This window comes from Bufo gargarizans, chromosome 1 (genome assembly GCF_014858855.1).
Source record: "Bufo gargarizans isolate SCDJY-AF-19 chromosome 1, ASM1485885v1, whole genome shotgun sequence".
NCBI lineage: Eukaryota > Metazoa > Chordata > Amphibia > Anura > Bufonidae > Bufo > Bufo gargarizans.
In genome coordinates this window covers 382,089,547-382,110,565 of record NC_058080.1, presented here as the reverse complement: position 1 = coordinate 382,110,565, position 21,019 = coordinate 382,089,547, and the positions used below count along the sequence as shown (strand labels likewise).

The following is a 21,019-nucleotide window of genomic DNA, read 5'->3' as shown; positions in this document are numbered from 1 at the left end:
AACCATCAACCAACCTCTGTCTAATGTCTATGGCTACCTTTAAAGGGCATCTGTCAGCAGACTTGTACCTATGAAAATGGCTGACCTGTTAGGCTACTTTCACATTTGCGTTCAGAGCGGATCCGTCTCGTGTCTGCACAGACGAATCCGCTCCTATAATGCAGACGATGGGATCCATTCAGAACGCATCCGTCTGCATTATATTTCTGAAATAATTCTAAGTGTGAAAGTTAGTCAGACGGATCCGTCCAGACTTTTCATTGAAAGTCAATGGGGGACGGATCCGTTTGAAATTGAGCCATATTGTGTCAACGTCAAACGGATCCGTCCCCATTGACTTACATTGTAAGTCTGGACGGATCCGTTTGGCTCCGCATGGCCAGGCGGACACCCGAACGCTGCAAGCAGGGCTCTGGTGTCCTGAACACTTTCCGGAATGCCGGACCCGGCATTCATTTCCATTGAAGTGTATTAGTGCCAGATCCGGTATTAAAATTGCCGCATTGACGTTTCCGTTCTTCCGGTCCACGCATGTGCAGACTTTTAAATCTGTGGGGGAAAAAAACAACAGATCAGTTTTTATGGATGACACCGGAGAGACGTATTCTGTATTTCAATGCATTTGTCAGACGGATCTGCATCTGACAAATGCCATCCGTTTGTGTCCGGATTTCCGCATTCAGCAGGCAGTTCCGGCGCAAGTGTGAAAGTACTCTTAGCGTCTCTGAGCAATGGGGGAGTTTCCATGACGCCTAGAGGCTCTGCTCTAACTAGCATGCCCTTTTTTGTTTGATTGACAGGACCAGGCAGTGTAAACCTCATCATACCTTTCCCTGTCAAATGCAGTGGAGGGGAAGTGGCAGTTGTAGAGCGAGCTTGGCCTCTAGGGGTGATGGTAACGCTCCCGTTGCTCCTAGAGGCTCATTTGCATATGGTAAAGCAGGGGTGCACAACGTTTCCTGGTTGGGGGCCACATTGGTTCAGTCTGGCAATGACGAGGGCCGCAATTCAAATTTAAAGGTGTATTAACAACTGAAATATTGTACTTATGGCATATTGAACACACATTATATACCATTAATGTCTAGTTACACTTCCAGGACTCCCATCTAATGGGAGAAATACATGAAAAATACATGTGAGCAGCCACAAGACATAGGCATACATGTCTGTTACCAGATGGTTGGGGGCCGCACAGAATGGTATCAAGGGCCGCATGTGGCCCCCGGGCCGCAGGTTGTGCACCCCTGTGGTAAAACATCATATTTCTCAGTAATGTGGACACAATGTCTTCAGCTGAGTGCACTCGTATATTATTTTAGGGTATGTTTGCACCTGTGAATAGACTGGATTGGCGTACAGCAAATATACAGTGTTTTACAGTACGGACAGTGGATAAGTGTTCGATTTATGCTGCGGATATCCACTTCAAATATCACTATTTGCAATGCATAGGGAGAGATCATCAACGGTGCCATGGAAAATGCTCCACGTGTGGCTGTGCCCTTTGGCTACACAGTGCATATTACCTGTAGTTGTAGACTTTTGTATAGAAAATCCTCAGCATAATAACACTATTTTCAAAATCTCATCTTCACAGGGGTGGATTTTGAAATCGGTTGTTTTGTGAGGATTTTGGTGGTCATTTACTAATCTGAAATACGCCTAAATTAGGACTTTATTAAGACTGGGGACATCAGAGGCAAAATCTGTATGCAACACTCGAAATTTAGAGCAGATTTGGCAGCGAAATCCGTATAGAATACTCTGCCATGTGGCCTTATAATCCTGTTGACAAAACAGTAATAATCTCAATGTAAACTGGCATGAGGGTCTGGTCACTACCTGCCATTATACTACGTCTCGTGTACCTTTTGCTTTGTTCCCCTGTAATAGGATGAACTCTTCTAATAAAAGGTTTTCCCTACCTACAGCTAGAACAGACTATCCTGCCCGGGATGTTTCACTGCAGACTGGCATTTTCAACTCGTCTTCACTTCTGCAAAGGCAATGGGGGTGTTTTACCCTAGTGACATCAAGTCCAGGCAGTGTGCATATGGCTATTTCTATTTGGGCTAACCCTTTTATCTCAATTAGTCTTATTTTTAAAGAATTCCTGCACCATAATGAGGCAACTATTGTGCAGTAGCTTACTACTGTGCATGCGTGGCACTAGGTCCATGCCCAATTAGGCGGGCAAACTTCCTATGTGTGCGAAAGGGGAAGTTTTACATACTTATCAGCTGTGCTAGAACGGGAATGTTTCCTCAGAAACTGAGCTATTGTTAAAAACATGTTTTTTATGTTAAGCACACAATTTATTTTTTCCCCTTTTTTACATTTTCAATTTCACTATATAAAAAGATGAAAATCATGCAGTTTTTACTCAACATAATATGTTAAGACTTCCTGTTATATAAAGGTAATTTTTCAGCAGTCATGTCGTTGTCATCACAGACAGAATTACAATGACGTATTATCAGCTCTGTATAGATGACGCTGCATCCACAATCGGTAATATCACAGCTTATCTACTCCCTCCTGACCTCTGCACGGGTCACAGAACATGCCTTGAAAACTCTCCCATAGAAGTAAAGGGTATATTAGACTGCCAGATTTTGTGAACACTCATTTGCGATCATCTGGCAGTCTAATACCGCCTCTAAATGCCGAAAGATCTGAATTTGCCAGCAGCAGATCACTCTGTCTAATAGCGATAGGCCGCCAGCACACCACTGTCCTGCATGACTTAGTGATCACTCCTCCCTATGTTGCAGAGGACATCGATGCATGTAATAGCAGTCGTGTCCTAGCTCTAGCTGCATCGGGGTGTCTAATACAGTGATCTCCTCCACAGTATGGGGAGGAATGATCTCTAATACCATCGCTCTTCCCGATAAAGACTAGTTATTTGCCGACAGCAGATCGGGTAATCGGTGGTACAATGACACCGGCAGATAATCGCTCTATGAACACTTGTTAGGATTCTTGGACACCAGGTAGGAACAGTTTAGGTGCACGCAGCGCCTTATCTATGTGTATACTGTAAAGGTTTGCTTTCTTGCCTTATCTAGGCCTCCAGAAGTACCTTGAATGATAATGTAATGACTCCTCTTATTCTCTCCATATTTGAATAAAAATGCTGTCCTGGCTGATCAAGGCCTACAGGAGTACAATACGGTGTAAACATTAGGCTGGGTGCACATCACATTTAGCATGTACATCAGGGGTCCTCCAGACATACACAATAAACGTTTGTATAAGGCTCCATCAGAACATCCTTTTGACCTCTGTCTGGCTGGTATACGTCATTACTGTGGAGCAGACTGCGCTATTCAATCCTGCAGTGTACTGTAAACAAAAGGATCGGTCTAATGGAGGCTAGAATAGCCTATGGGTGAGGTATGCCTCTGTATGACATCCATCACTAGCCTCCATTAAACTGATGCTTCAGAGACCTGCTGTGACTGTTTATAACCCCTTCTACTATTAGCAGCACAGCTGGAGGCTTTGCCTCATCCCCTGGGGCTATGCTGCTTATTCAATTCTGCAAAATAATTTGGTAGGACTTCAGTGCTATAGAGAGGAACTGTGTGGGGGATGTTTACCTATACAGTAGGATACATTTGAGCCTTCCATCAGAGGTATGCATTTTGAGTCCTCGAGATATACACTTCTGATCGAAGGCTCAAAACATGACATGAAACCAGCCTATGATAACTATTGCCCCAGTATTTTCTCTCCCAACCTCTCCATACATATGCATTCTCAGTTCAGCTGAGCATGCGTGTGTGTACTCTGAATGGGGAGGTGGAGAAAGATACGCGCAGACACCTATGGCAGTAGCTTAATCCACAGAGAATAAAAAGATTGGGTGTGAAATTGGACTGCCCAATCCTAATCTACCTTGACATCTGCCACCAAGGGTAGGCAGGTTTAGCCATTGTTTATCTATTTTTATTTATTTTATTCACTTGTATAGCGCTGCTATATTCCACAGCACTTTACAGACATTGACATCAAGCTGTCCCCAATGGGGCTCACAATCTAAGTTCCCTACTAGTATGTCTTTGGAGTGTGGGAGGAAATCAGAGTACCCGTAGAAACTCGCACAAACACGGGGAGAATATACAACCTCCATGCAGATGTTGTCCTTGGTTGGATACGAACATAGGACCCCAGCGCTGCAAGATACCAGTGCTAACCACTGAGCAACCGTGCTGCCCAACTTTAATGTTTATGCCGAGCTTTAATCATTAACCCTCCAGTAATACTGAGACAACTCTGCTCATCCTGCCCCAATCTACACACAAAGTTGCCAATTGAGCTACATAGTGTTGAGCGAACTTGTGTTTTAAGTTTGGAGTCTAAAGTTCAGGTTATCGATGTATCCCGTTATGGATTCCGCTACCACGGACCATAACGGAATTTAGAATCCATAATGGAATACTTCGATAACCTGAACTCGAACTTTAGATGCTGAACTTAAAACACAAGTTTGCTCAACACTAGAGCTACATAAAGCAGGAAGTATCAACCAATTGGCTCTCCTCTAATGGCCAGTTAAAAATGTAAATATGTCATTGTCTGATGATGCCTTCCCTTTAACCCCATCCCGTCATGCATCGTTCATGTACGGCTGATGTCGAGTCTTTATGTATGGTGCCCACCTAGGAGCTGTTCAGATGCCAGTAGCTTGTGCCCATTGTTTTACACAGGAGACACCTATCAGTAGTGTCTGTGATTGGAGACAACACTAAACATCAATGTTTAACCCTTCAGATGCCATGGTCAATTTATCATGGCATTTGAGCAGTCATTTAGAGGCAGTGTCAAAGCTCCCAGGCCTACCTAGTAAAGGTCCTATTAAAGGGGTTTTCCCATGAATAATGTAAGAAATGAAAATCGGCCACCATTTAGTACACGATGACCTCTTTCTAACAAAGCTAGAACCAGCCCTGTACTGCACATGGATCCAGAGATCTCCCCATTCATTGCTCTGCTAGATTTATATCAAGATGACTGCTCAAGGGGAGTGTCTTTTCTGCTGCAGCTAAGGGGGCGTGTCCATGCTCTCCCTATCACAGGGGACGTTTCTCAGCTCTCCCTATCACAGCTCAGGAGGCAGTTGAAGGATCAAACTGAGCATGTGCGACCTTAATAAGGCTACTTTCACACTCGCGCTTGGTGCGGATCCCTCATGGATCTGCACAGACGGATCCGTTCAGATACTACAACAGTCTGCATCTGTTCTGAACAGATCCGTTTGAACTAGGTAGCCTAATGGTAAACTATTGCAGTCTATGGTATAAGCAATCTAATTATCACATATTCACATCCCAATAGGGTGCTAAAAAACAATTTAAAAAGTCCTATCATCTTCTTGACTGTACAAGAAAGTGGATCCCAAAAACTTGATGTTAAAGGGTTTCTACCACCAGAAATACTGTATGTAGCTGACTGACATTAACGATGCGCCCATGTCGGCACTACATAAGTGTGTTGTTTTTTTTTACCTTTCTCCCTGCAGCCGTTTTGGTAAAAACAAGCACTTTTATAATATCTTAATGAGCCTCTAGGTTCTATGTGGCCGTGAAATCGGCACCTAGAGGCTCAGTCTACTCACCCTTTATCCCGCCCAGGTCCCCTGTTCTGCCCGCCCTGCTCCTCTTGATTGATGTGACGGTTCGCAGCAGTGTTGACGAAATCCCGCGCCTGCGCCGTTCACATCTGTCTTCAGGTGCAGTGAGTGAATGATTAACTCCTGGTGCCGGATTCCTCACTGCGCCTGAAGACAGAAGTGAACGGCGCAGGCGCGAGATTTCGTCAACGCTGCTGCGAACTGTGCTATCAATCGAGTAGCAGGGCGGGCAGAACAGGGGACCTGGGCGGGATAAAGCGTGAGTAGACGGAGCCTCTAGGTGCTGCTTTTACGCCCACATAGCACCTAGAGACTCATTAGCATATAATAAAAGTGCTTTTTTTTTTAACCAAAACGGCTGCAGGGAGAAAGGTAAAAAACATTGCTAATGTCAGACAGCTACATAACAGTATTTCTGGTGGTAGAAACCCTTTAAATGGGCTTATCTTCTCCTATTTTTAATTTATTTTACCCGTTTCTAGTATGAAGAAATTTTAGGACTGTGGTTGGCAACAAATTTGTATTTGAGAAGACTAGTTTTCTTCATAATGCCATTTCAGACTGATAAATTATTGGTCAATTGCTTTGACAGTTTATAGACTACTGTATTGCAAAAAGAAAAAAAGAAGAAAAAAAAACACTTCGTTGTCTGTTCCCTCGGTCCCTGCAGAATTGGACTATTTCTTTGTAGTCTGCACCCACGGAGACGCATAGGTTTGCACAGGAGCCATAGACACCAGACAATAGGATGTGTTATTTTTTAGTGTCCCATCCTTTCTATAGCGGCATTCTGAATTGCCTATTCAGTTGTACTGTAAAGTGCCCCCTTTGTACATGAAATGAGATGTTATTCCCACTTCAACCTACCTGTTATTGGTCTCTGGTGTCAGGGGACCCAGGCATGTTGGCTATCCTATAAACCAGCAGTCGTGGCTCTGACATTATCTGTGATGGTGCAGTGCCAGTCTTAAGATTAGTGGTTATGTTCATTGACTTCAGGGCATATCAGCTTCTGCCTAACAATTAGTGTATACTGCCCAATCCAGTATTTCTTGTATTACAGTCTAGGACTCTGCATTTCACCTTCACATACTGGCCCTCTGTTCTCATCTTCAACAACAATGCCCCAGTTCATTGAGGTCGCATCATTAGGGAACGGCTGCTGAAGACTGGGATACCTCAAATGGATTGGGATCAGCTGAGTTGCCATGTAGAGGCTCGTAACTCTGTACCCCAGAACCTCAATGACCTGAGGGCCATCCTTCATGAAGAGTGGGATGCCATGCCCCAGCAGACAATAAGTCGACTTGTGAACATGAGGAGTCGTCAAGTTGTTATTGATGCTCAAGGCCACATGACAAGTTATTGAGACACTGACATTTCTGTGGGGGTATACCCACCACTGGTGTTGGCTTTTGTTTCAATAAATTGTTTGAGATGAGAAAATCACTATTGCATGCTTCTACTTAAATGCCCTACTTTCCTGCTATAATAATATCACTGAAGCCTGAACTTTTTATGTTTTTCGGTAAATTTCACCCGAAAGCCAAATATCCTTAAAGGGGTTCTGCACTTTGTTTTAACTGATGATCTATCCTCTGAATAGATCATCAGCTTCTGATCGGCGGGGGTCTGACACCCGGGACCCCTGACGATCAGCTGTTTGAGAAGGCAGCGCCGCGGCCTTCTCACTGTTTACCGTTGGCCGAGTGACGTCACGACTAGTATCAACTAGCGTGGGCAGGGCTAAGCTCCATTCAAGTGAACAGAGCTTAGCCCCGCCCACGCTAGTTGATACTAGTAGTGATGTCAGTGGGCCGGCGGTAAACGGTGAGAAGGACACTGCACTGCTGGAGCGCCGCTGCCTTCTCAAACAGCTGATCAAAAGCTGATGATCTATCCAGAGGATAGATCATCAGTTAAAACAAAGTGCAGAACCCCTTTAACTTTTTGTGAGTAGTGTAATTTATTCCTGAACATGATTATTTGGGGGCAGCCATCTTGTCTGAGCTGTTCTTATCAATCTTTTAGAGATGTGCTTTACTGCAGAGACTGTGGGCCGTGGACACATTGGACAGGAAGTGACCTTATTGACTTTTATGGGAGAGTTTTCTAGGCATGTTCTGTGACCTGTGTAGAGGTCATTGTGCAGGGAGGGGAAGTATATAAGTTCGACATTCAACCTATTGTGAATGGTGGCTCATGTGTTATCTGTCATTGTAATGACACCTGTGGTGATGATGATGATTAAATGTAAACTGTACAGACCAAGGGCATCCATTAGTAGGCTTTATTAGTAGCTAGTGTAAAATCGCCATGATTTTAGGATTTCTAATATAAATAGTGACATGGAAAATTAAATGTCTCAAACTTCTTAAATATGTTCTACATAAAAACGTGGTTTAAACAATAGGTCATTTTCTGATGACACATTCCCTTTAAAGAAGGCACAAGCCAATAGTAAATTTAATACAATAATAGCCATGTATAATTCTTGTTTTCTAAGATCCATCATGCATAGTTTAAAAAGTTAAAATGGCACATTTTCTATAAATCTGGTGCACGTTGTATGAAACCAATTTTTGTGCTCAATTTATTTCTCAAAGGAGCTCTCTGAACCCCAAGCTAAAAAATCAATTAAGTTCCAGTGTGGGTTTAAAATATTTTTTTTTTTTTAAGTTCCAGTGCTGAGGATCCTGTTCTCGCTGCTTCCAGTGCCCTCTGGACCAGAAGTGTAAAGATAAAGACATGTCCATGGTCACATGCATCAATGCAGCCATTCAGTGACCTTAGCTGAGACGCATCCCTGAGTGGATCATGTAGCGCTTGAGGACACATAACCACAGAGGGCAGTGAATGGCTACAGCGGTGCAAGGGACCTCGGACAGGACATCACACTTACAGTCCACAAGAGACTAAAAGCGGCAAAGACAGGACCCTCTGTGCTGGAATGGCATGCTGGTGAATAGGTGAGTAGCTTTCTTTAATTGGTTTAGCTCGAGAATCAGACATCACCCTCAAAGTGAACCTATCACACTGAAATGCAGGGCAATCTGCAGGCAGCATGTTATATAGAGCAGGAGGAGCTGTGCAGGTTGATGTACAGTTCCATGAGGAAAGGTAAAATGTGTAACTTATAAATGTAAACCTCTCCTCTTTCTATACTTGGGAGTCCTGTGTGCTGTCCTGTCACTGATTGCTTGACAATCGGACACTTTCCCACTGATCAGACCCCCAACGATCAGATACTTATTCTCTATGCTGTGGATAGGGGGATAGGTTCTTGTAATGGGACAAGCCCTGTAATGATGATGCTAATGCTGACCGGAGTTAGTCATGTGCTAAGTGTTAGACTCTATTTAGTTAACATTCTGTCTAGCTATAGAGAATTATTCATAATTTAATATGACCTAAGCATGACCTGGCAGCGAGTCAGTCTGGCAGGATGTCTTCTGTAATTTGGCGTCACAAGAATTATTTCCTGATGCTTCTAGAGAATGTGTTTTCTAAGGTCCTAGTGGCCGTTTTGTTTGAGCATGGAAGAGACTTTTGCATATATGGATCTTTTATTTTTCTATCTTGCAGAATGCTTACATTACGTGGATAACGTACCTTTCCCCTTAACATTTGTGCTATATAACTTTATGATCTCCAAGTTTGACCCATTAGGTGTCAGTTTTGACTTTATTATTTTATAATTTTCAGCACTGGCTTTTTGTAGAAAAGTTTTGCAGATTTGTACCTCTAGAGACCTAAGCAGTCTTTGGGTTGTCTTGGAGACAACAGTACCCATCTCGGTCTCTACAGAATGGCCGGTGGAGGTATGAAGAACTTGCCGTAGTTGTGTCCCGTTGATATTTTAAATCAGAAGGACTGGTTTCATTTGTGGTAAGACCAGAACTCAGTTGACCACATACACTGTTATACTGGCCATTCTTTTTCATTCTCCTACAAAGTAGGTCCGCATTTTCTGAGGAGGTTTGACACAGGTTCCCATCATCCATGTGTTGGTAGCTGTTCTTAGTCTTGATGAAGCCCCACACATTCCATCTGTAATGACACCATTAATTTAGTACTACTTTACTGCCATGGCCTTGCGTACGTATTAGTTGGACTCTTGATTTGCTTAAGCACTTTGAAGTATGTTTTAGGCAATTCCTTGGAAAGCATTTTATAGTACATTGGTAACAGTTGGAATCCTCTATTCCTGCTTTGTTCTCCACCAATGCTTTCTGACCCTATAGCCAAAGGGAGAAATAGTTTTTGGTACTTGGCTGTGGATACATTATTATACTAGAAGTGCTTTAGTAGATGGCCAGACAGGAACAGAAGGCACTTTTCTGTCTTGGCAGAATTTACAGTACATGTGTACTGTATAATCTTTAGTACCAGTAATTCTTACAGTGGGTTTTCTAGAAATACCTGTCCAAATCCTACTACTTTCTGTTTCCAGATCTGTGAACATCTAGAAGTTGAAAGGGTTGCCCCACTCACCTAAGAGGTAGATACAGTTGCATGGTCATTGCATTTGTGTGGGAGTTTAGAGAACAGCCAAGCAAGTGTGCATGATGGGAGATGTAGTTTCACAACACCTGGAATGCCAGAGGTTGTTGACCCCTGCTCTAATACATGTAGATGGACTTGTAACAAACCGAAAGGAGAGCTTTATGTGATCACATTTACTAGCAGATGGCTTGTGCTGCTGTGCACTCGACTACCTAATGCACATCTTGGGTGAGGAGTACTGCCACTGCTTAAAGGGAACCTGTCACCGGGATTTTGTGTATAGAGCTGATGACATGGGTTGCTAGATGGCCACTAGCACATCTACAATACCCTGTCCCCATAGCTCTGTGTGCTTTTAGTGTGTAAAAAAAATAAAATGACACGATTTGATCCATATGCAAATTAACCTGAGAGGAGTCCTGTCCCTGACTCATCTCACGTACAGGACTCATCTCAGGTTAATTTGCATATGTATCAAATCTTTTATTGTGTAAAAAAAAAAGAGAGAGAGCGCTATGGGGACTGGGTATTGCGGATGTGCTAGCGGCCATCTAGCAACCCATGTCCTCTGCTCTATACACAAAATCCAGGTGACAGGTTCCCTTTAAGTCATTTACAGGCCTCCACACTGGACATAAAAATGACTATTTGGCTCCCAAGTCTCAAAATTTAGGCATTATTAGGCAATCTCATCACATCTTAACACATTTAGCATGTACACTGGAAAAGCCCACAACATAAACATGTCCATAGCCTTCTGTTTCTCTAAAGAGACCATCACAGTGTGCTTTTGACCTCCATCTGGACGGTACATGTCGGTATACCCCCAAAATTTAAAAAAAGGTTCCAAATAGTGTAATAAACTACACGGTTCCATTCCACAGAGTCCACTTAAAAAAAATGTACAGTTTAACACATCCGTAATCGACCATTGCTTGACATCCGTTACTAGCCTCCGTTAAGTGTTTGTTGTCGCTCCTGTGATGGACCTTTCCCAGTATGACATCACTGTTCAACCTGGGAGCAGGCAAGTCATAGCCCTTGTGCTCCATAGACTTTGGTGGGCAAAGATCGTGGCAAAAGGGTCCTGGCCAGACGCTTGGTCTGTTACCACCCGTTGGGTTGCTCTTTCAGCAGTGGCTGGCCTTCCTGAAGTACTCTAATGGTGCAAAGCAGTAGGGAGATTACCAGAGCATTGGAATTCAGAGATCTTCTTCTCCTCTTTGAATCCTGCAGCTCTGTGCCATAGCTGTCCATATAAGGTCTCTGGAGCTTCCCTAAGCAGCATAGGGCTGTGCTGGAGCAGAAAGTGGACAGAGCCTGCAGCTGCTGCTGCAAGGGAACCCCTGGGAACCGTCCACAGCAAGAGCTCAGAGGGTAGTGAGGTTTGTGTTTGAGGGTGGCTGTGAGACACCTGTGCCATAAGAAGAGAGGACTGTTTGGGATCCATATTCCAATGAATGCCTATACAGTGGGATACGTTGCTATCTTCAGTGCTCTTGACATAGACCTCTGATGTAGGCAAAAAAAATGTGATGTGAACAGAGCCGTACATGTAGAATAAAGCATTTACAGTTGGCTTTAGACTGGATGACTGTAATTTTGTTTCCACTAAACTGTGGACTGACTGTAGTGACTACCTGCAGTAGAGCTTATTGCATACAGTCATACATTTAAATGAATGACCTGCAGTAACCTCCCATGATTATGGTATGTTTTAAATCTATGACTTTGCATCAGCGTTCCAGGATCGAAAATCTCATGGGCGCCTGGATTTTAAAGGGATTCTCCGATTATTAAGAAAATTAAAATATTTATTATAAATATATTCCAGAATACCTTTTATTAGTTTATAGTGGTTTGTTTTGTCTAGGGAGCAATCATTAGGAGAAATAAGGCTACTCTCGCACTAACGCACTTTTTTGGATCCATCATGAATCTGCAAAAAACGCTTTGTTTTACCATAATACAACCGCATGCATCTGTCATGAACAGATCCGGTTGTATTTTGTCTTCTATAGCCATGATGGATCAGTCATGAACACCATTTGAAAGTCAATGGGTCATTCTGGTGCATTCTGTTTCATTCAGTTCAGTTTTGTCCCCATTGACAAAACAGAAGCATTTTCCCATGCTATTGAGAACCTATGATGGATCTCAATAGCGTAATTGAAACCGCTAGTGTGAAAGTAGCCTTAACTGGCCACCGTCCTGAGCCAAAGAGTTGCCTTATCCCCCTCTCTGCTGTGCTTGTCAGGGATTATGATCCTGAATACATTTTAATATGATCTTCAGCTGAATCTCTGTAGGAATGGAGTTCATGAGGAGACATGAAGTACAGAGAGCACAGACTGTGATAATGGAGACTGCATACAAGTGCAGCTGCTCATCAGCCACATCCCACACCTAGTCTATGTACTTCATGTCTCCTCATGAGCTCCATTCCTACAGAGATTCAGCTGAAGATCATAGGACAGCGGCCATTTTATTTCTCCTAATGTTTGCTCCCTAGAGACAACAAGTCATTATAACTAATGAAAGGTATTTGGGAACATGTTTATAATAAAGTAATATTTACAGTATTTTCATTATCTTCCCTGCAGTGGCATTTGTGACCATTTTAGGTGCCATTAGGCTAGCCCTAAATATAGTTTTTATATAAATGAATTTTATAACCACTGTCCATTAGTCACGTCAAGTATATCATTGGGATACAAACTGAAATACAGATATGTAGACAAAATGTACAGGGCTTATCCTTGTGATGCTTCTTACAGTATGTCTGTAGTAACTTGATCATGTACTTCCAGTTCCACCACTAGATGCAACTAAAGGTTTTTTTTCTGTTCCCTTTCAGATGCTGATTACAGCTGTCTGAAACACGGCATGCAGAACCCAGGACTGGCACAGAATGAGTTTAAAAAATGACGCCAGCCATGACAAGGCGCCGTACAATCTGTACATTTATTCTCAACTCTCTCAAGAAGACTCTAGCTGCTGCACTGTTTTGGCCACCAAGGAATCGTCTGCAGCCGACGTCATCAAAATTGCGGTTGCTGCTCTTTGTTTGGATGCCTCTAAAACGTATGTTCTGACTGAAGTGAAGGAGTCCGGAGGAGAGGAGTGGGTTCTAGATGCCAATGACCCTCCAGTGCATAGGGTGCGGCTCTGGCCACGCAAAGCCCAAGAGAGGCATTCACAGACAGAAGGATACTATTTTCTGCTTCAAGAGAAGAATCAGGATGGAACCATTAAATACGTCCATGTCCCTCACAAGTCTGAAGAGGAAGCAGCTAGGAGGCTTGTGGAAAGGGGATTTCTTCCCCGCCCCCAAGAGGACTACAATGACTTATGTAATTTGCCCAATCTTACAGAGTCGGCCATTTTAGGAAACCTCAAAGTTCGCTTTGTAAAGCAAAAGATCTACACCTATGCAGGAAGTATCTTGATAGCAATTAATCCTTTCAAATTTTTGCCTATCTATAACCCAAAGTATGTCAAAATGTATGACAACCACCAGCTAGGTAAATTGGAGCCCCACATTTTTGCCATTGCGGATGTGTCTTATCATACGATGTTGAAGAAGAGAGTTAACCAGTGTATTGTGATCTCTGGAGAGAGCGGCTCTGGGAAGACACAAAGTACCAATTTCCTGATACATTGTTTGACTGCACTGAGTCAGAAGGGCTATGCCAGTGGCGTGGAGAGGACCATCTTGGGGGCTGGACCAGTGTTAGAGGTAATATAGTGTACATTACATACGCTATGTTCTGTTATCAACCTAAAGAAAGAGTGTATTAAGATGCAATCTGCACGTCTTGGCAAACATTGCATGTTTTGCAATTCATATTGCTCTTGATATAGGTAGTTTTAGTTACAGATAAGATAGTGGTCCACATTTACGAAGGCTAACCATACACATTACATGGCTTTCAGCTATCTCTCTCGATTTCTCTTTAAAAGGCATCTGTCAGCAGATTTGTACCTATAAAACTGATTGACCTGGTACATGGGCACTTGGCAGCTGAAGGCATCTGTTAGGGTTCCGTCCTAGGGGCTCTATACCGGAAAATAACTGATCGGTTTTATCCCCATGCATTCTGAATGGAGAGCAATCCGTTCAGGATGTCTTCAGTTCAGTCTTTTTGACTGATCAGGCCAAAGATAAAACCGCAGCATGCTACAGTTTTATCTCCAGCCAAAAAGACTGGACACATGCCTGAATGTATTAGGGTACTTTCACACTTGTGGCAGGAGGCATCCAGCAGGCTGTTTACCCTGTTGGATCCGTTGTTTCGCTGGACCGCTGCTCCGTCCTGGCACAGTGCACGGCGAAAGGCCACCGGACTAAAAGTCCTGCATGTCCGACTTTTTAGTCCGACGGCCTCTGACCGCGAACTGCCGTACTGCGCCGGAGCGCCGCCCTGTCCCGAATTATAGTCAATGGGGTCGGAGCGGCGAAACAGCGGAAGGACGGATCCGACAGGGTGAAGGTGGAAGGTGCCGGATCCGTCCTGCCGCAAGTGAAAGTACCCTTAGACCAGTTTCATAGGTATAAATCTGCTGACGGATGCCCTTTAAACATGAATGCTGGTGTCGGACACCTTTACCAGCGGTTTATCTCTTCCAACAGCTGAGAATCGGAAGGCTCCAGTACTTGTTGGATATTCAGTCAGTCACAATAAAATCTGGGTGTTTGGTGCGAAATTAATGTGTGGCCAGCTTAAGGCCTCTTTTTCACACAAGCGAGTTTTCCGCGGGGGTGCAATGTGTGACATGAACGCATAGCACCCGCACTGATTTTTTTTTTATTTATTTATTTATTTTTTTTTCACGCATTAGTTCTGCGTTGCGTGATAAACGCAGCATGTTCTATATTCTGCGTTTTTCACGCAGCCCTGGCCCTATAGAGGTCAATGGTGCTTCAGTGAAAACTGCATTGCATCCGGAAGCAGGTGCGGATGCAATGCGTTTTTCACTAATGGTTACGAAGAGATGTGGTTTGTAAGCCTTCAGTTTTTTTTTTATCACGCACTTGAAAAATGCATCAAAACGCATTGCACCCGCGCAAAAAAAAAAAAACAACTGAACAACTTAACGCAATCGCAGACAACACTGACTGAACTTGCTTGCAAAATGGTGCGAGTTTCACTGAACGCATCCGGAGCCAATCCATCACTCTTGTGTGAAAGAGGCCGAAGACTGTAGCCATTAGGGTGCCTTCAAACACTGGATTTTGTTACAGAAATTTCCACAGCTAAATTTTTTTTGTTCTTTTCATTAGAATGTGGCAGGAGGCAGGTTTCTGCAAGCTTTATTCAAGTAAATTGAACAGATTTTCAGTCAAGGAAATTTCGACAACAAAATCTACAGTGTGTAAAGGCATTCTTAAAGAGGACCTTTCTTCAGTTTTAACATAGGCTAATAATGGTATTTCCTTGTAGGGCGGCCCCCACTTGTGTTTATATGGTGTGTGTGTTTTTTTTTTTTTTAAAAGCTCCCCTGTTTGTCTGCTGTTGCCCCCCGTTGATTTGGCGCCTTGTATTCTAATGAGCATTATCGTGGCAATGGGGCGGAGACACAGTCTTCTGCTGTGGGCGTCTCCTTCTCCCTGGCTGTGAGCGCGATCCAATCAGAGCGGACCGCTCACAGCCAGGGAGAAGGAATCTTGCGAGAACTTGAGCTCCTTCTCCCTGGCTGTGAGCGTTCCGCTAATATCTGCAGTACCAGCTGACAATCTAATGTCGGGCAAGAGGAGGTTTGGGCATGTTAATTTGAAGACCCTGAAAGATAAGCCACCACAGGGGTCTGACAGAGGCGGTCACCAGTGAAAGGCTATAACCTGTACTGTCGAGTTCGTATACTGGGAGTCAGCCGACAGCTGTTGATGTTGAGCTGGAGCAATATGCAACTGCAAGATGTGGCCTACACATTGGAAACCTCGCCCACTTGTCAGGTACCAAAATAGGGCGATTAGAAAGAGGTTTTTTTTACCGCTGAAGTGTTGCTTTTTTTGCACAGTTGATGTCAAAAACTGTTGCAATCTGCTTTGTAAATTGGGAGAGATTTATCAAACTGGTGTAAGGTAGAACTGGCTTAGTTTCCCATAGCAACCAATCAGATTCCACCTTTCATTTTTTACAGCTCCTTTAGAAAATGAAAGGTGGAATCTGATTGGTTGCTATGGGCAACTAAGCCAGTTCTACTTTACACCAGTTTGATAAATCTCCCCCACTGACTTTTACTTGGTTTTAAATGAAGCAAATTTTATCTTTCAATTTCTTTTTGGTCTTGGTATGCTTCAGACGCTGCCCCTTTCAGCTTCTCTTGGACTCTATACTGATTTCATTCATGTTACTGGGGGAAAATGTTGATTTTGCAGATCACCACAGGGGTTGACGAGAGCATTTAATGATTTGTAGACGGAAGATTACTGTCCCTAAGGCCTCATGCACACGGCCGTGGCTGTATTGCGGACCACAAACAGCGGGTCCGCAATATGCGGGCACCGGCCATGTGCTCTCTGCAACATGGATGCGGACCCATTCACTTGAACATGTTCTATTTTTTTGCTGTGCGGACGGATCACGGACCTATTCAAGTTGAATGGGTCTCGATCCGTCCCGGCTGCCACAAATTGCGGTCCCCAATGCCCAGCCGCACAACGGCCGTGTGCACGAGGCCTAAGAGACATGCAAAGCAAGCATTCTTTCACTCTTAACATGTGTTCTCAGGGTTCTAAGTGGCAAGCAATTAGTCTCATCCTGAAAGGCAAGGATTGGTCCTTTTTATTTGTAATGAACCTTCAAAGAGGACCTGTTTTTAATAGGATTTCTGGAGCATCTATTCTTATGACTGTTGTGTCATTTTTTTATTCCTACTAGAAGAATAATGAATGAATTACTAGCAGTTTGCGATAAGGTCCAGCTGGGTGTCACCAGTTTGGGATGTGTCCCTCCACAGTCTGACATTATTCAGTCAGTGCTGCCAGTGTCAGACTGTGCCGGGACACGCTCCCAACTGGTAACATCCATCTGCACCTTCATTGCAAACTGCTAGTACTTAATAACTTCTAACAGGAATAATAAATGAACCGCACAGTCATAAGAATAGATACTGCAGAACTGGATGCAAGTAGTTGCTAAAACAGACTTGTCAGGAGAGGTTACAGGTAGTGTTGAGCGAACTTGTGTTTTAAGTTTGGCGTCTAACGTTCGGATTCGGGTTATCGAAGGATCCCGTTATGGATTCCGCTACCACGGACCATAACGGAATTTAGAATCCATAACGGGATACTTCAATAAGCCGAAATTAAAACACAAGTTCGCTCAACACTAGTTACAGGTCCTCTTTAACAGACTTCGCAATGTGAGAAGCACCTTATTATCCATATAAGACAGTCCTGGTGAGGCTGGGGTAATGGTCAGCTAAGGCTACTTTCACACTAGAGTTTTTTGCGGATCCGTCATAGATCTGCAAAAATGCTTCTGCTACAATAATACAACCGCATGCATCCGTCATAAACAGATCTAGTTGTATTATGTCTTCTATAGCCATGACGGATCTGTCTTGAACACCATTAAAAGTCAATGGAGGACGGATCCGTTTTCTATTGTACCAGATTGTGTCAGAGAAAACGGATACGTCCCCATTGACTTGCATTGTGTGCCAAGACAGATCCGTCTTGCTCCGCACCACATCGCAGACAGAAAAAACACTGCTTTCAGCGTTTTTCTGTCCTCGATGGGGATGCAACAGAACGGAATGCATTTTGGAGAATTTTGTTCAGTTCAGTTTTGTCCCTATTGACAATGAACGGGGACAAAACGGAAGTGTTTTCTTCTGCTATTGGGATCCTATGATGGAACTCAATAGTGGAATTGAAAACGCTAATGTAAAAGTAGCCTTATATTGTCCCCTATACCTATCCTTGTCTATTAGCCGGCCTGGTTCTGGTAACATTTAGTGAAGTCCGTAACATACATAATACATAAAGGCTTTTTGCATTACAAGTATTTTACTCGAGTGCAGGGCTGTGGAGTCGGTAGATAAATGCTCCGACGACTCAGTTTTTTTTGTACTTCCGACTCCGACTCCTCTGTATTTAATATGCGAATGTATTTTATACATTCCTTGAAGGAAAGAAAGGCAACACACATGTCATTACCAAATGACTACTGGCTGGGAAGCCAACAGTCTACTGTATTGAACAGTTTAAGCAAAAGACAAACACAATGAAAATAACAGTTTTATTCATTTTTTTTTTTAATCAAGTGGCTGGATAGTAGCAGCAGGCATAAACATCAGGAACTTTACAAGTTAAAAAATACAAACCACATTATTTGGTTGTTTTAGAACAAAAACAAAGCTTATCTATATGAACCAAAAACAAAATCTGTAAAACCTAGAAATGGTTTATATTAATCTTCTTCACATCACTGAACGCGTTTGTTTTGCGGTTACGTGAGGCACTGCATGCATTGGCCTTTATTCTTACAGTAGAGAAGTCATTAATTATAACCGTTTATGAATTCGGACATTTAAACTTGCTTTTTATTTTTTTATTTTTTTTATTCCAATTTAAATTTAGTCGGAGTCGGTTCATTTTTTGCCGACTCCGACTCCACAGCCCTGCTTGAGTGGCATCTTCTACATTTCTTCCTCTAGTACTGACCGATAAAATGACTGTAATGAGCACTGATGGACTGTATACAGACAGCTATCTCTGTATACACAGTCATAGGGGGAAGGCTGTCAGTCATTGATAGGACCGCCTCCTTGACATCAGTCAGTGACTGACGGCTATCTCTGTATACACAGTCATAGAGGGAAGGCTGTCAGTCACTGATAGGACCGCCTCCTTGTCATCAGTCAGTGACTGACAGCTCTCTCTGTATACACAGTCATAGAGGGAAGGCTGTCAGTCACTGATAGGACCGTATCCTTGATATCAGTCAGTGACTGACAGCTATCTCTGTATACACAGTCATAGAAGGAAGGCTGTCAGTCACTGATGGGACCGCCTCCTTGTCATCAGTCAGTGACTGACAGCTATCTCTGTATACACAGTCATAGAGGGAAGGCTGTCAGTCACTGATAGGACCGCATCCTTGATATCAGTCAGTGACTGACAGCTATCTCTGTATACACAGTCATAGAGGGAAAGCTGTCAGTCACTGATAGGAGCGCCTCCTTGTCATCAGTCAGTGACTGACAGCTATCTCTGTATACACAGTCATAGAGGGAAAGCTGTCAGTCACTGATAGGACCGCCTCCTTGACATCAGTCAGTGACTGACAGCTATCTCTGTATACACAGTCATAGAGGGAAGGCTGTCAGTCACTGATAGGACCGCCTCCTTGACATCAGTCAGTGACTGACAGCTATCTCTGTATACACAGTCATAGAAGGAAGGCTGTCACTCACCGATAGGACCGCTTCCTTGTCATCAGTCAGTGACTGACAGCTATATCTGTATACACAGTCATAGAGGGAAGGCTGTCAGTCACTGATAGGACCGCCTCCTTGTCATCAGTCAGTGACTGACAGCTATCTCTGTATACACAGTCATAGAGGGAAGGCTGTCAGTCACTGATAGGACCGCCTCCTTGTCATCAGTCAGTGACTGACGGCTATCTCTGTATACACAGTCATAGAGGGAAGGCTGTCAGTCACTGATAGGACCGCCTCCTTGTCATCAGTCAGTGACTGACAGCTCTCTCTGTATACACAGTCATAGAGGGAAGGCTGTCAGTCACTGATAGGACCGTATCCTTGATATCAGTCAGTGACTGACAGCTATCTCTGTATACACAGTCATAGAGGGAAGGCTGTCACTCACTGATAGGACCGCCTCCTTGTCATCAGTCAGTGACTGACAGCTATCTCTGTATACACAGTCATAGAGGGAAGGCTGTCAGTCACTGATAGGACCGCCTCCTTGACATCAGTCAGTGACTGACAGTTATCTCTATATACACAGTCATAGAGGGAAGGCTGTCAGTCACTGATAGGACCGCCTCCTTGACATCAGTCAGTGACTGACAGTTATCTCTGTATACACAGTCATAGAGGGAAGGCTGTCAGTCACTGATAGGACCGCCTCCTTGACTTCACAGCCCAGAATCAATCTGCTCAGCTCCTCCTGCTCTATAACTTGCTGCATTTTTAAACAGTAGTTAGTTTTCTGATGTAAGCCCTCCTAAGTGTCCCAGTGACAGATATTCAGCACTCCGTGCTATAGTAGAGCAGTAGGGGCAAACCCCGGAGTTTTAAGCATAGGTCCCCCTTTTTTGGCATGCGGCTTTCTGATATATCAGCATAGTATTCGCTTTGTCCACAAATTCTCTTTTTATTAGATTAGAATTATGATTCCAGTGTAATCCAGTCAGTTTACAGTCCACATATAACCAACTTCCAACCGCTGTTTTACTTTGTGCATTCAGTTGCATGTGAACCATTTACCCCAAAATGCACTTCTTTGGATCTGTGTAAAAATGCCCTATGACTCCTAAAACCCTGCACCAAAATTTATTTGGAGCTCACCTGGTCGCCGCAGCCTGTTAAAAAAGCTGTTCGGGGGGTGGCAGGGGTCGGATCACCCCCCTCCACTGATGTGGTATTGACGATGTCTAAATCCTGGAAAACTCCTTTCATTTTCAGCGGGCTTGTACTGCCAAAATGAAAACGAAAAGCAACCAAAAATTCTGAAAAATAGCTTTCTTTGACTATTGAGTTTAAAGAATATATTCCCCCTTGCAATGGAAGTTTTCCTTTTAAATTGAATCTGAGGTTCATGCTCTTTTACCATGATTTGGCTTGTATTGTTGACTTCTTTAACCCCCTGTTTTGCCAGAGTCCAGCTCCAGCCGT

At 43.5% G+C, this 21,019-nt stretch overlaps 1 protein-coding gene across 8 annotated transcripts in view; it reads left to right on the top strand.

The window, feature by feature from the left end:
* Positions 1-21,019, top strand: part of MYO9B (myosin IXB) — a 157,614-nt gene that overhangs the window by 16,810 nt on the left and 119,785 nt on the right. For all 8 annotated transcript variants that reach the window (XM_044270264.1, XM_044270282.1, XM_044270246.1 and 5 more), the window contains exon 2: positions 13,005-13,886. In XM_044270264.1, coding sequence (XP_044126199.1) covers positions 13,059-13,886 — 828 coding nt within the window. In that variant the 5' untranslated portion in view covers positions 13,005-13,058. The remainder of the gene's footprint in view (positions 1-13,004; positions 13,887-21,019) is intronic.